The 16435-nt window shown below is 40.2% G+C and overlaps 1 protein-coding gene across 1 annotated transcript; it reads right to left on the reverse strand.

Annotated features, from left to right (window-relative positions):
• Positions 1-13997: 13997 nt before the first annotated feature.
• Positions 13998-16229, reverse strand: LOC126177096 (heat shock protein 70 A1-like). Its single transcript, XM_049924351.1, has one exon. It carries the CDS (start codon positions 16137-16139, stop codon positions 14208-14210), a length of 1932 nt encoding a protein of 643 aa, XP_049780308.1. The 5' UTR covers positions 16140-16229; the 3' UTR covers positions 13998-14207.
• Between the last annotated feature and the right edge of the window lie 206 nt (positions 16230-16435).

Consider the following 16435-nt stretch of genomic DNA (forward strand, 5'->3'; position numbering starts at 1 on the left):
GTTGAGTTTAAGTCATCCACTGCTGCATTTATAAGAACATATTAAAGTGTCTCAATGTTGACTGTAAGGAGAAGTTATAAATTTTACTTTTAGGTAATTTTAAATATCTCCAAAATTATTTTGAGTATTAACCATCAATATTGAGTGTTAACCATGAATATTCTGAAAGGCTTTACAAAATTTCACCTTCATTAGTGTATGGCAAATGACTTTATTAATTCACAGGCTGCTGTGCAATTTAGATGAGCTGCAAGCCTTACATGTGTGATCATCTGCAACCATCAAGTGAGCACAGATATAACATATAACATGCTTCCAAGCATGGGAATACTTTCTGTAGGTCACTTGGGCCACTAATATAAACCTTACAGCTTCCTAAGTATCTACGCAAATCACTACACCACACAGCCTCCAAAAATTTTAATTTCTAACATTCCCCTATTTCTGTGGACTGCAAATTTTGTACATTCTTTTGAATTTAAACACTGCTCTTTGTCATTATTAGCTTATACCCAAAATCAGTATCTGCTTCTTTTTTTTAAGAAGAAGAAGAAGAAGAAATATCTGTTGAGACATCATGTAATCCACTTGGTACCAACGAATCTTGACCAGATATTTAAACAATGGAAAATCCAGGATGCTATAATGACAATATCATGAAAAGGATAGATTGCTAGTCACCATATAGAGGAGATGTTGAGTTACAGACAGGCACAACAAAAACACTGCTAAATATGTGAGCTTTCAAACAAAAGGCTTTTTTCTGAAGTAGACAACAAATATATTCACACAAGCACAACTCAGACATACATGACCACTGTCTCTGGTGACTGAGGCTGGACTGTGAACAACTGCACATGATGGGAAAAGCAATCTGAGTGGTGGGGGTAAGGATGAGGCTGGGGTGCAGGAGGAGAGGGATAGCAGGTTAGGGATGGGAGATGGTAAAGTGCTGTTTGTAGGAGCATGCTGGGACATGGTGGGGATGGGAAAGGGCAGCTAGTGCAGTCAGGAGGTTAGACAAGGGGAGAAGAGGAGCAGAGAAGGAGAGAAGTGGAGAGGGGTAAAAAAGATTGTGGATATGTTGGTGGAATAGAAAGCTGTCTAGTGCTGGAATGGAAGCAGGGAATGGGTTTAAGTGGGTGAAGGACAGGGACTAATGAAGGTTCGGACCAGGGGGTTACAGAAACATAAGATATATTGCAGGGAGAGTTCCCACATGCACAAATCAGAAAAGCTGGTGTTGGTATGAAGGATGGAAACTGTGCAGGTTGTGAAGCAGTCATTGAAGTGAAGAACAGTGTGTTGGGAGGCATGCTCAGCAACTGAGTGGCTCGGCTGTCTCTTGGCCACAGTTTGGAGGTGGCCATTCACATGTGTTGGTTGTCATGCCCATGTAGAATATAGCACAGTGGTTGCAGCTCATCTTGTCAGTAACATGGCAAGTTGTTGTGGGAGGGTTATGTAACAGATCTTGCATCTATGTCTGTTATGGTGATATGAGCCATGGGACAAGGGGTTGGGAGTAGGGATGGACAAGGATACTGTGTAGCTTAGGTGGGAGGTAGAGTACCACTGTGGGAGGGGGTGGGATGGATAGTGTGTAGGATATTCATCAATTCAGGACACAAAGACAGTTGAAAGCCTGGTTGTGGAGTACAGCATGACTGCAATTTTTGTCTAGTGTACAGGTTGGAACCACTAGAGACTATTCAAAACCATTCAACAAAATATGAACATGATTTGAAGCAGCAAATAATGCTTGTGTATTTTCAGTACTCGTATTTCACACCCTTATGTGGTGTGACTGCTGATTGTTTGTGTGTGTGTGGAGGGAGAGGGGGGGTGAGTTGCAGCTTTGACACATGTGTGAATAAAATGGTGAAGGGTCCCTCTAAGACCCCCAGTTCGGCAATGCCCTTCATGACACCAGCCTACTTTATTGGCAATTTTAAAAATGTGACTTTATAACAAAACCTGTGAAATATTCCTAGGTGCCTGTGAGCACGCATCTAAGATTTGAGGAATGAACAGGTGTCTAAGACTAATTTGCAGGTTGTCTCTGTATCAGTACATTCTTAAAATTCCCCAATGAAGCTGGGTGTCTGCCACAGAGGATGTTGTCAAAGTTGCGGGTGAGTGGCGGTGGGAAGGGGGGGAGGGGGGGGCTTAGAGTGGCCCTTTGCTGTTTTATTCATGCATGTGTCAATGTTGCATCTCTCACGATCATGCCACAGGAGGGAGTGAAAGAGAGGGGCTAAAATGCTTTAGCACGCTTTGCTGCTTCGGATCACATTCAGATTTTGTCGAATGGTTTTAATTGGTCCCTAGTGGTTCCAGCCTGTACACAAGATCAAAACTGCAGCCATACAGCACTCCAAAAAGGATGTGATCATGTTCAATCAGGATGCAACTCCACAATGTCCATAGGGAAGGATTGAAACCTCTAGGGGTGTCAGCAGTGTCAAAGGATGTCACCCTCACACTGCAAGCTGTCATTTACAGCCATTAAATGTGTGGGAATCAACACCCCATGGAAAGGGGCAGTTTTACTGACGTCCTTAATGCCATCCCCTGAAGCCTTTAAGTGTTGGTTCTGAGTGGTAGCTTGTCTGAAAGGCTTTCCTTGCCCACTCATAAGAAAATCGTGTGATTTTAACACTGGGTGTTTCAAATCTCACCTTCAATGCAGAGGCATCAAAAGAAGGGGTGAAATGTGGGTAAGAAGTGGTGTGGTGACCTTCTCATCCTGTGGACATCCATGTGGCGCAGGGAAGAATTGTGGTGAAATTTGATGCCAAGGTGACATCATTAACCCCCCTCTTTATGTATCACATGAACTTCTGAGCACTGGCTTTTTTTCCCCCTCATGTGTCAGCTCCTTGCTGCTTGAAGCATGGTGAACCAGAGAGTGATGTCACAGGGCACCAGACTCCTACACAGTTGCAGAGGAAGGTTGTAGGCACCTTTGAGCTAAATTTCAAACTTCTGCATCACTGTGGGAGACAGTCAAGTGGTATAAAAAAAGTGAGCCTTTGATTGGGTTGCACAGTTTGGTTAAAAAATCTTTCATATTTGCTGAAACAACTGGAGCATGCAATTTGATATTTTCCTTTAGTTTCAAAAACGAATCTAAAAAAATCAATTCATGAATATCTACATTTCACAGATGGACATTACATTTGGTAGAATATCAATGGAAATTACCAATATTTTTGTTTCAGTACCCATAACTGATACAAGTTCCCAACAATAAGTGATGGGACAATGGCAATAAGCAAATGAACCAGAAATTTATTTTCAACATATCCAAGTACATCTTGAACATCTTCATTGCGTTTTTCCTAGAGGCTTGTGCATTGATTGCTCTCACCAACATTAAAAGAATGAATTGTTGTATCATAAACAGCTCTTAAACATAACATACAAAAAAATGCTTAAATAGGACCAACAGAAAATAATACAAATGGTGGGAAAATGCAAAATCGGTGAATCTAAAAACAGTTTTCCTGTAATGATACTGTTAGCTTGTTTATAACACTGACTGGGTATTAAAAGCGCACTGTAGAAACCAGAAGGAGAAAATGATAAGCAGATAATGGTGTCCTCAAAATTTCTCTTTCAGAAGTGTGGGGAAAATGTCTTGCCCTGCTGACATGAAAACCTGTCAGCATCCCTGGTCATGCCCTTCACAGAATGTTGCATATTGGTTGCAGGTAAGTTGACCACATGGCTGCTTTCACCGGTGGGCCTGCCTTTGATGGGTTAGGAAATTGCTGACAGAATGGGAGTAGATGGTAGTGGGAGGATAGAAGAGGTGTTTCATCTAGGTATTTTACAGGGATATCAGCTATGGGGCAAGGGGTTAGGAGCTGCTGTGAAAAGGGACAAACAAGGATATTGCATAGATTGGGTGGGCAGCGGTATACCACATTGGGGCGGGAGGAGGATATTTCTGGGTATAATAAGAGATAGTCAAAACCCTGGCAGGGAATGTGATAGAGGTGCTTGAGTCCTGGCTGGTAATGAGTCATGAAATGGGCATTTCTTTGTGTCAGGTCATTGGGTAAGTGGGGGATGGTGGGTAACTGGGGAAACAAGGCATGGGAGATCTGCTTCTGTACAAGGTGGGAAGCATAATTTCAGTTTGTGAAGGCCTAAGCAAGACCCTTGATATATTTAAAGAGGGACTGCTTGTCACCATCGATATGATGATCTTGGGTGCTAGGCTGTATGGAAGGGACTTCTTTGTGTGAAATGGATGGCTTATATCAAAATTGAGGTATAGTTGATGGGAGGCCTGATGTGAACAGAGGTACTGTCGGAGCAATCTGTGAAGAAGAGGTCAACACTGAGCAAGATGGCTTGATAAGTGAAGTGAGGAGGACCAGGTGAAACAAATGGGAGAAAAGGTGTTGAGTTTCTGAAAGGGTGTGGATAGGGTGTTTTCAACCTAAGTTGAATTCATGAAGATGCCATCAGTGAATCTGAACTAAACATAGAAAATGGGAGAAAAGGTGCTGGACTTTAAGAGGAATGAGGATATGGTGTCTTCATCCTATGTCCAGATCTTAAAGATGTCATTAATGAAGCTGAACCAGGTGATGGGTACCAAACAACTATGTTTCCACCTTTTTAGAGAACTCCTCTGTATTTGTTTGTAATCTTATTCAATATTTATAGTATCTGGTAACAAATCCCTTATACACAGGACAACATAGCTGAAGTGAATTTCAGAACAGCACATAAGAGAATGCATTTCTCCACAGTTTCTATCAATTGTTTTTGAGTGTTTAAGTTGCCAATGGAGATGCTTCCTCTGTGCCTTCCAAAACAAGTATAAATGCCACCCCCAGAGTAGGCAGAGAGACTTTTGACAGCATCACACCTTCCCTATGTCCTGTGCTCACACTTCTCACTTCATCTCTGCTCAAACCAAAATTGAAACACACACAGTAGAGATTCACCACATGCTAACTAGCTAAACAATATTTTTTACAAGAACATCTTTCATCTGATTATCAGGAAGAGATGTAACAACCTATACATCACAGATCCCCCAACTAAGTTGAAAGATGTCATGTAAAATAACTTAATTAACTAATTACAACCTCATTAAATTGTTAGGTTTTTCAATAAATTTTTAATATAACAAAAGTAATTGTCTCATAGCACTGAAATCAGTTTCAGCACTAAATAAATCAGTCATTTTTAATTAACAATCACTTGGTTTACCAAGGGTAAGTATCATAGCTTATTTTCCCATTTTTGGGTAATATCTTTAGCATGTCATTTTTCTAAGTTCATCTCTTTATTTTCTCTCATTTCATAAGCTACTATTGTCACTTAACTACTTCGTAATTACAATGTTAGCTTTTCATAACAGAACACAAACCCATAGGATATTCATACTGTTTGACCCAGCTAAATCATTAGTTCAAAGGCAATTAACTTAATGTTGTTTTTGAGTCATTGTATACCATGTCACCAAGTTCTCAAATTTATTGAGATAAAATGAGGGTTATTTCTTTATTTGCCTGACATTTCACTCTATGCTACTTTCTACAACTTCAAATATCAGATTTGCTGTAAGTCAACAAGTAAGTAAATGAAAATACAAAGAATTAATCATGACCCAGGTAGATCCATTTGTCTTTGACTATTTTTGAGAATATTTCAATAGTATGGTTAAAAATCAATAGTGTGGTTAAAAATCATATTACAGTTTCCTTACTTGTGCAAGAACTGCACTTACACCTTATCCTTCAGACAGATATTGTGATTATACATTCTCATCTTTGCAATGTGGGTCTCCCTCTCCTTACTCCTATGCATAAAGAAATGGTACAGGCCATTCCTTCTGTGGATCCACCTAATGTACATATAGACCATCCCTTGTACAGGTCTGCATACACTTGACTCTCCAATACATTCATAATATGGTACAGGTAAATCCTCCCATGTACTCTTCTGACCAAGGACTAGACCATCCCTCCTAATGGGCTGTCTATACTTCATCTCTCCCATAGCTAAAATTGGGTCCACCTCATCTTAAAAACTGAAATTATACACACATTTTATGATCCTTACTTCTACAACTTCCAACATCAAAGTTTATCCATAGCCTAGTGACTTTTTTCTGGCTATTTCATATAGATGTTTCCTAACTCCTTCATAATGTAGACTTGCTATGCTGTGCCACTAATTGTACCATGGGACTTTGTTTCCATCTGCAGAGGGACAAGGGCTGTTAGAGAGCTCACATCTATGCCAACTCACTACAAAATTATGTAAATGCCTTTTGAGAGAACTCTTATGCATTTCATTGTTCTCATATTCAGTATTTACAATATCTGGTGACAAATCTCTTACTACTCAGAGTGACACAGCTGAAGTGAGTTTCAGAATAGCACATAAGAGAATGACATTGGTCCACACTTTCTATCAATTGTTTTCGGGTGTTTACATTGTCAGCAGAGGTGCTTTCTTCATGCCTTCGAAATTCCTGCCACGCTGTGACTCCAAAGTATAAACGCCACCTCGAGAGCCAGCAGAGATGCTTGATAGCATCACCTGCAGATTCTAAGCTTAAACATTCAGTGTCTTAGAAATAAATCATTAGAACTTGAGGTAGCTATGGACAGTGCAAATACTGACTGCATGTGCATTGTGGAGCATTGGTGCAGAAGTTTTGAACTAAGTAGCATTAATATTCATCCGTTTAAGTTGGCAAGCCAATATTGTAGAAAAAATACCAACAATTGAGGTGTATGTATATTTACCAAACCAAGTATCAGCTATAAAAAAAGGTGTGAAGCTGAATCATTGAGTGTGGAAAATCATTCTGAAGCAGCAGCTGTGCAGTTGAATGAAATACAGGGAAAAGTCATAGTCATAGTAATATACAGACCACCTACTGGTGATGCAGACATATTCTTTAACCAATTAGAAATACTGCTTAACACTCTGTTCACCACCGAGCGGGGTGGCGCAGTGGTTAGACACTGGACTCACATTCGGGAGGACGACGGTTCAATCCCGCGTCCGGCCATCCTGATTTAGGTTTTCTGTGATTTCCCTAAAATCACTCCAGGCAAATGCCGGGATGGTTCCTCTGAAAGGGCACGGCCGACTTCCTTCCCATTCCTTCCCTAATCCGATGAGACCGATGACCACGCTGTCTGGTCTCCTTCCCCAAACCAACCAACCAACCAACCACTCTGTTCACCGGTAGAGTCACTGTAGTTGTGTGTGGTGACTTTAATATTAATCTTATGTGTGAAAGTAGGCTAAAAGTATAAAAGAAATTTTTCTACAGAAAACTGTGTAGAATTCATAAATATGCTAACTAATGAGGCTTGGGCAGAAGTACTATCCTTAACAAATAGAAATGATGCATATAACACATTTTCTTCCATTTTCATGGGATATTTTGAAATGTGTTTTCCAAAAAAGCTGTCAAAAATCAGGTCACATGGCAATACAAAGCCAAGTTCTTGGATCACAGCTGGCATCAAAACTTCCTGTGCAACTCTAAAGAGACTAATTACTAAAATGGAAACATCCACAGACCCACAGTTCATAGAATATGTCAGGAATTACAAGAGGGTATATATAAAAGTAATTGCTAAAGCAAAAGTCATGAGTGATGAGAGTTTTATAAGACAACCTGAAAACAAATCAAAAGCCATATGGGGTATTGTGAAAACTGAAACGGGGAAGAGTTGTAAAAACCAGGACATTAGTCTCAAAAATGTTAAAAATGTCAATATTAATAAAAAAGATTTGCCAAATTATATTAACAATTATTTCATAAATGCAACAACTTCATTAAGCTTAAAATTTACAAATGAAAAAAAACCTGAAAATCCAAAAACAGCTTCTAGGATGAGGGTAGAGCCAACAAATGAGGGTGAAGTGTTGAAAGTGATACAAAGCTTGAAACCCAAAATGTCGGCTGGCATAGATGAGGTGCCTGTGTCTATCATAACAAGGACAGCACCACAAATCACAAAGCCCTTTGCGCACATAGCCAATTTATCATTCAGTGAAGGAGCTTTTACAGAAAGGCTGAAAATTTCAAAAGTGAAGCCATTATTTAAAAATGGCAACAATGATAAGGTAAAAAACTATCACCCAATATCTCTCCTCCCAGCATTCTCAAAAATATTAGAAAAACTGATGAAGCACCGAATCAACAAATATCTAAATGACCATAATTTACTAAACAGAAATCAGCATGGTTTCCAAGCACATAAAAATACCGAAACAGCAATAATGTGCTACACTGAACAAATAATGAAAAATCTAGAAAAAGATTATAGTGTAGCAGGAGTAAATTTAGACCTCTCCAAAGCTTTTGACACTGTGAACCAGGACATTCTTTTAGAAAAATTTGAAGCGTTGGTTATACATGGGATAGGAAAAAAATGGTTTGAATCATACTTAAAATACAGAACACAGGTTGTAGGACTGACATCAACTTACTCCAACCACAAAATAAATTCAGTATCAGAAGCAAAAAATGTAGAAATAGGAGTACCACAAGGCAGCATCCTAGGGGCCATATTGTTTTTTGTCTGTATAAATGATTTTCACACCTCAGATGATGCAGCCAAAGCAATAATATTTGCAGATGATACTAGTGTGATAATAAGTGCACCAAAGCAATTGCTACCAACAACTGCTGATAAAGTACTAAATTACGTCCACTCTTGGTTCAATGCAAACAGGTTGACACTGAATGTAAATAAAACAAATTATATGCAGTTTGGGAAAAGATGTCAAAATGTAAATCTCGATCTGGTGTGGGGTGACAAAGCCTTAGACAGAGTGACATCCACAAAATTGCTGCGGATTCATGTGGATGAAAACTTAAATTTTAATGACCATGTAATAAAACATGCACAGAAACATAATTCAGCCTGTTTTGCCCTCAGAATTATTGCAAATGTTTGTATCTCAGAGGGTACCAGAATGGCATATTTTGGCTATTTTCTATCTCTTGCCACATATGGAATAATATTTTGGGGTTCCACAACAGGGCACCTAAAACAAATTTTTTTGTTGCAGAAGAGGGCCATCCGAATAATAACTAACAGTCATGCACAGCACACTGCAAACCCATATTCAAAAAGCTTAGAATACTTACTATACCATCATTATACATAAACAAATGTGTATTGTACGTCAGGATCCACATTGCAGATTTTCAGACAAATGCCGACTTTCATAACTACAATACCTGTAATAGCGCAGCGCTCCATACACAGCGAACAAAAAGAACGAATACACAAAGGCATGTGAGCCATATCAGTGCAAAACTGTACAATGCACTGCCAGTCAACATCAGACAGTTAGAAGATGATGACAAATTTAAAACAGAATTTAAAAAATTTCTAGTAGAACAATGTTTTTATTCTGTAAATGACTATGTAGGTCAATAAATTTTTTATGATGTTATTTATAAAGGCAAAATGGAAAATACTCTAACTGTACCTAATCATTCATTACCTAATCTTTCATTATATTTACATACTTAAAGGACAGCTGTTGTGTGACGTAAATATATACTGAAGCAGTGTTGTGTATATAAGGACTTGCCGTTTAGGGAGGACAAAACTAAAGCCTTGTGAAAAACAGACTATGCATTTAAAATAAGAAGCAGGGATGTATATAGGCTATATTAATGTCATTGTATTATTATTAACTTCATTGTATTATTTTGTTTTGTACTTTTTAATGTATATATTGTTTGTGTCCCATTTCTTTGAAATGGCTTACATGTACCCTTGACAACATCCATACAATATTTTTGTCAACGGATGGATAAATAAAATAAAATAAAATAAATTACACCTTGTGTATGTCCTGTGATCATGTTTCTCACATCATCTCAGCACAAATTGAAGCACAATCAGTGGAGATTTTCTTCATACTAACTACCTAAACAATATTTGGACATGAACATCTTTCATCTGATTGTGAGGAAGAGATGGAACAACCTGTTACACCACAAGGTTTGGAGACAGGTCTTTGGAAAGGTAGTGTCAGTGTTGGCAAGGCCAAAGGCATTGGAGACCTTTTTGTAGTGGGAGGTAGCATTGACAGTGCCAGGCAGGGTACTGGGTGGTAAGAGACAGGAACTGTGCAGAGTCAGTAAAGGAAATGGTTAGTGTGCTTTATGTAGCATAGTAGGTTACAGATAACAAACTGAAAGTGTTGATCCACAAGGGCAGAGATTCTCTCTGTAAGAGCACAGTATATAGCCTGTATAGTTTGGTTTAAATATTTTAGGAAGCTTCTAGAAGACAGGAGTCTGGAGAGTAGTGAGGGTGAGGAGGAAGATATACTCAGGAAAGAGGTTCTGGGATGGGCCTAACGATCTGAAGAAAGACTAGAGTTTACGACACACTTCTGGAATAGAGTAACCGTGGCAGGGCATTAGGTGGATGAGTCTAATAGCTGGTGGAGCACCTTATGCAGGTCATCCCTGCGGTTCATAACAATGCTGGAGCTTTTATTGGCAGGTAGGTTTTTAAAGTCAAAATCAGTTGGAGGGTAATGGATTTTAGTTCTTTCTGCAGATGTTAGGTTGATTTCCACGTTGAGAAATTTGAGAGAAGATGCTGAGGCAACATTTTAGGTTATGAAATTGTGGGAAGTTGTCAGGGGATGATTCAGGGGCATTTGAGATGGATCACAACTAAATGGAGGTGGATCATGACTAAACTGTGTGAGTCAGCATTCAATATGTTTTTGGGTCAAGTCTGTATGGTGGGGTTGGTAGCAAAAAAAGTATTTCCAGTATAGGGAAAAGGAGAATGAGACAAACCCATAACATATCAAAATTATCCTCCCCACCTTGTCAAGAAGCAGATTGTTCACACTTTTGTCTCCCCAGTCACCCAACATCTCCCACATATCTACCGATTGGCCACGAGTACCCCCTTCATTACTAAGAACCACTCTGGACTGGAGGAAATGAATCATGCTCTCTGCCAGGGTTTCAACTATCTCTTATCATGCTTAGACAGTGGTACTATAGCATGCACCCAATCTACACTATTTCTTGTCTCTCACTACTTTCTCACCTGCTCCCAAACTCTTGCCACATACTTCTTCTCACTAATCCACTCTTGTCACAACCATTTCCTATCCCATCAAAGGCAGAGCCACCTATGAAAGTGGGCAAGTAGCCTACCAACTTAACTGCAACCACTATGCAGCATTCTCTATGGCCACGACCATCAACAAGCTGCCTGTCTGCATGAATGGCTACTGCTAAACTGTGAGCAAAGAAACAGCTGGATCACCTAATAGCTGAGTGTGCTGCTCATCATGGTGTGTCTGATTTCAATGAGAGCTGTGCAGACCATGCCATCTGGATTCTTTTTACAAGCACAAGCTTTCCTGAATTGTGCAGATGAAACTCTAAAGCAACATATCCTTCGTTTCTGTAATACACTTGACCTTAACGTTTGCTACCTATCCTCCACCTGCTCCCACTCCAGCCCCCTCCACATGTGCCTTCTATGCCCCCAGCATACTTGTATAGTCCTATGGCCTTCTCTACTTCTCTTCTTTTTCCCATGCCCCCCACCACAACCTCCCCCAAGAACAGCCTCTCGAGGCTGCATCTGGCAGCCCAACACATCCCTGCACACATCTCCATTCAGCTCTAGAGCATCTTCTCCCACCTTTACCATGCTATTCCTCACCTCCTCATCCCACATATCTTCTGAAACACCATTACCTACACCAGCTGAGACCACTGTCCACCCAAGTTGGCCTCGGCACCTGAAGATGACAGAGGCCATTGGTGTGCTTGTATGAATGTGTGTATCTTTTTCTTCATGTAACAAACGACTGTATCTGATAGCTTATCCAACAGTCTACTTTTAAATGTGCCTGTCATTTGCTCAAAGCCTCCTCTATGTGGTCAATAGCAATCTATCCTAAATCATACTGTTATTCCACCCCAGATTCTGTATTTTGTTAATGTATAACTTGATTTGTTCCACATCACTAACAGTTTTATGGTGTCATTTTACAAATATTTCCACTGACTTTGTATAAAATGACTGTTGTAGCTATGCATTAACAGTACTGTATCATTTTCTAAGTGCTGAATAAGATTCTACTATAGTGTGTGCTGTAATCTTAAAACTCGCAACTGCAGATTATTTAAAGTAGGAGAGAGAGAGAGAGAGAGGGGGGGGGGGGGGAGGGGGTTTGTTACCTTTACTCCTTTATACTCTGCCAGAACTTTCCATGCTGTATTTACTCCTTAAATAATATCTTGAAGTGTCTAAGAAACTGCATCTGCTGCAAATTCCCTACAAAAGCACAGATACAGAAAGGTGGGTGTTTGACAAAACAAATTTGACTAATGTTAGGACAATGGACAGAGCCTTAAGATAACAAACATATTGAAGTCTTATCACTGCACATTTGCAAAAAATGCAATAATTTGGAACATATGTTTAGGCATTCAGTGTCTCAAAAGGTAGTGTCCAAATACATTTATTTTGAGCCTGATCACTTAACTTATGTAAATAGGAGAAGTATTTGTTACTTCTGTAGGCTAATTGTTAATGTCACACATTTGGATTGTGGTGACACCCCGTATTTCTGCCATGGAACAAGTCAGTGAGACTTGCCCTCTGAAATCAAATGAGGCCCTGTTCAAGAAAATTGGAAGTCAATCTAATACAGAAACTGCTGTCCTGTAATCATAGTGAAAGTCTTGCAGTGGCTTGGGAGATGTATTATGTTTATTGATTTTAATTGAGATAATTCTTTTAATGAGTACTGTTTCATAAATATACCAGAAAACTTATAAACTGACTTTTTATATCATGTAACAAATCAAGTGATAATGTAGACTTACACGGTATTTTAGTAAAACTGGTGTTTGCACTGTTAGCTGTGTACTGTTCATCTTCACACTATTTTATGACTGCTTCAATTATAAATCCACACTTCATTAAAAAAAAATACCAGTGGAATAACAACACAAACATAGTAAACTTAAGATTATTCCAAGCTGTTGTAATCATATAGATATCTATATCAATGTGTACGTTCTCCATATTTCTTAACAGATCAGAAAATATTTTTGTTTAAAAATGACCTAAGAGACAATTTTGACAATAATAGTAGGCTTACACTATGATTCGTATGCAAGTTTGTGAGAGTGCACCAATAACAATTTTATCTCAATTCTCAAGAACCTTTTTTAGATTATCAAGAATTCAATGATTCACCTCAAAACTCTGAGTAAGAGAAACTCCCCTCCCAAGTACTTAGTGTGAATATAAATACTATATCAATATCAATGCCTTTAATGTTGTATTTTTTGCACGTTTACATATCTCATTTCTGCAAGTTTTAAGTCTTCTGACAATCAGCACCTAAATTATTCCAGTGATATAATTTGTCCACAACACAACATATTTCCAAGTAAGTCCTAGAAAAAAATTCACTGGTAGTAGTTAAGGCTATTTATGAATAAGGCACTCATTTTGTATTAGTGTCCTATAACATAAACAAACCAAGTTTAATCACTGTGTTCTGTTTATTTATCTAATTTTGACTCTTTTTTCGGATTACTGGTAGTTACTATTAACACATTTTATTTTCCATTGACTTTGTGCTGTTTCCTATCTGATATATTGATTCTCCACATGAGTAAATTAGTGCAAAAGATATCACATGTAACTTTACACTAAACAGTTGTCAGACCACCACTTTCTCCAATGTTGTCCTGTTATTCAGTAATTATCTATTCTGTGTAATCAGTACATCATCATTTGAAGCATACTGAAAAATATGGTATTACTTGTATGGAGTATTGAAGGTAAACTGCAGGATAAGTACAGGACAAGGGTGGCATAACAAAAACAAACACAAAATTTTATGAAAACAATATTTATTGTACAAAACTAATCATAAAAAACAATGACTCAATCATAAACTACAAATTGTTAAATAAATATAATGAAGATCAGAGGAACTTAAAATTGAATTCAGTCTTACATAAATACTATGCTTATAACAGCATGTGTATCAGTCAACAAGAATGCAGACAAAAACTACACAAAGAAAGCGTCTTGGAAATGTGAATGCTTCACTCTCCTATGTACACCACATTTTAAATATTACACACAGTGCCACATAAAACCATTTTTATATTAACAGTTCAGTTAGTCAACTTCCTCAATAGTTGGTCCACCTGTGTGTGTTGTGTGTGTTGCTCCTGTACCTGCTTGTTGCCCACAGGTACTGCTGGGATCCTTAGTGCCCTGGTGCAGCTTAGTCATTATAGGTGTGCATACCCGCTGCAGCTCCTGTAGCCGACGCTCACACTCACCGCAGCTCGCCTGGGCATTGTTGTCTAGCCACTGTAATTCCTCCTCACAACGTGCCGTTGCTGCTGTCTTGTCTGACTCAGATAGCTTGCTGCCTGCGTCCGATAGTGCCTGCTTCACAGACAGGGCATAGCCCTCCAGTCGATGTCGTGCCTCTACTCTCTCACGTTGCCGCTGGTCTTCCTCCTTGAAGCGCTCTGCATCAGCTACCATCCGATCGATTTCCTCCTTGGAAAGCCGACCCTTGTCATTGCGGATGGTGATATTACGAGATCTTCCTGTGCTCTTCTCTTGGGCAGACACAGTTAGAATGCCATCTGCATTCAAGTCAAATGTAACTTCCACTTGAGGCACACCACGTGGTGCTGGTGGAATGCCAGTGAGGTCAAATGTGCCCAGTAAGTTGTTGTCCTTTGTCATTGCACGCTCTCCTTCAAACACCTGAATTGTAACTGCTGGCTGGTTGTCTGAGTATGTGGTGAATGTCTGTTTTTGCTTGCAGGGTATACGTGCATTGCGCTCTACAAGCTTAGTCATGACACCACCTGCTGTCTCAATGCCGAGTGATAGTGGTGCTACATCTACCAGTAACACATCCTGAATTGCAGAGCTGGTATCACCACTGAGAATGGCTGCTTGTACAGCTGCACCATATGCCACTGCCTCATCCGGGTTGATGGACAAATTCAGCCGCTTGCCAGCAAAGTAGTTCTGCAGCAGAGCCTGAATCTTAGGGATGCGTGTTGAACCACCCACCAACACAACATCGTGGATTGACGCTTTGTCCATCTTGGCATCGGCCAGTGCTTTCTCGACAGGTTGTAGTGTTGAGCGGAACAGATCAGCACAAAGTTCCTCAAACCGTGCTCGTGAAACTTTTGTGTAGAAGTCAATGCCATCTAATAGTGCATCAATCTCAATACTGGCCTCCGTGCTGGAAGACAATGTACGCTTGGCACGTTCTGCTGCCGTACGCAGTCGACGCAAAGCACGTGGATTGGAACGTATGTCCTTGTGGAATTTACGTTTGAACTCATCAGCCAAATGATTCACAAGCCGACTGTCAAAGTCCTCGCCTCCCAGGTGTGTGTCTCCAGCTGTTGCTTTCACTTCAAACAGTGAACCCTCCGAAATGCTCAGGATGGACACATCAAAGGTGCCACCACCAAGGTCAAATATGAGCACATTGCGCTCACCTTTCAGGTTTTTGTCGAGGCCGTATGCGAGTGCAGCTGCAGTTGGCTCATTGATAATCCGCAGCACCTTCAGGCCTGCTATGGCGCCTGCATCTTTGGTAGCTTGCCGCTGTGAGTCGTTGAAATAGGCGGGCACTGTAATAACTGCCTCTCGAACCTGCCCACCCAAGAATGCCTCTGCTGTTTCCTTCATTTTCACAAGCACCATAGCGCTTATCTCTTCTGGAGCAAAAGTTTTGGTGGTACCTTTGAACTGGACCTGTATCTTAGGCTTGCTACAGTCGTTAATCACTTTGAATGGCCAATGCTTCATGTCTCCCTGCACCTTTGGGTCGTCAAACTTGCGGCCGATGAGTCGCTTGGCGTCGAAGATGGTATTCTGCGGGTTCATCGCTACCTGGTTCTTGGCAGCATCGCCGATCAACCGCTCGGAGTCGCAAAAGGCGACGTAGCTTGGTGTCGTCCTGTTGCCTTGATCGTTGGCGATTATTTCCACCTTGCCTTGTTGCCAAACTCCCACGCATGAGTACGTGGTTCCCAAATCGATCCCCACTGCTGGAATCTTCGGCATTTTCTTCTGTTAGCTATGTCACAATAACGTAGACGAATATAGCTGCGTAGCGTATCTTCGATCACGTCTCGAAGCACTAACTTCGCGTCGCTCTCTCGTAGTGAACTGAGCTGTGGCGCGCCTGCGGCTCTTTTAAATAAGGCGGCTAAACGTCTAGGGAGCTGGAGATTATTCGAGAGTTGTCACATTACGTCAGCAGAGAATCTGCGTCGTAATTGGTCGGAGGGCGGAGTTACCAGAATCGGCAATGGCTGGAAAGTTCTATGTATTTTCTGTATGTCTCTCGTGTTTTCTAG

Source organism: Schistocerca cancellata, chromosome 3 (assembly GCF_023864275.1).
Source record: "Schistocerca cancellata isolate TAMUIC-IGC-003103 chromosome 3, iqSchCanc2.1, whole genome shotgun sequence".
In the NCBI taxonomy this organism is placed as follows: Eukaryota; Metazoa; Arthropoda; class Insecta; order Orthoptera; family Acrididae; genus Schistocerca; species Schistocerca cancellata.

Excerpts from the sequence above, each read along its gene's own strand:
- LOC126177096 (XM_049924351.1), bottom strand. The coding sequence starts at position 16,139 with ATGCCGAAGATTCCAGCAGTGGGGATCGATTTGGGAACCACGTACTCA.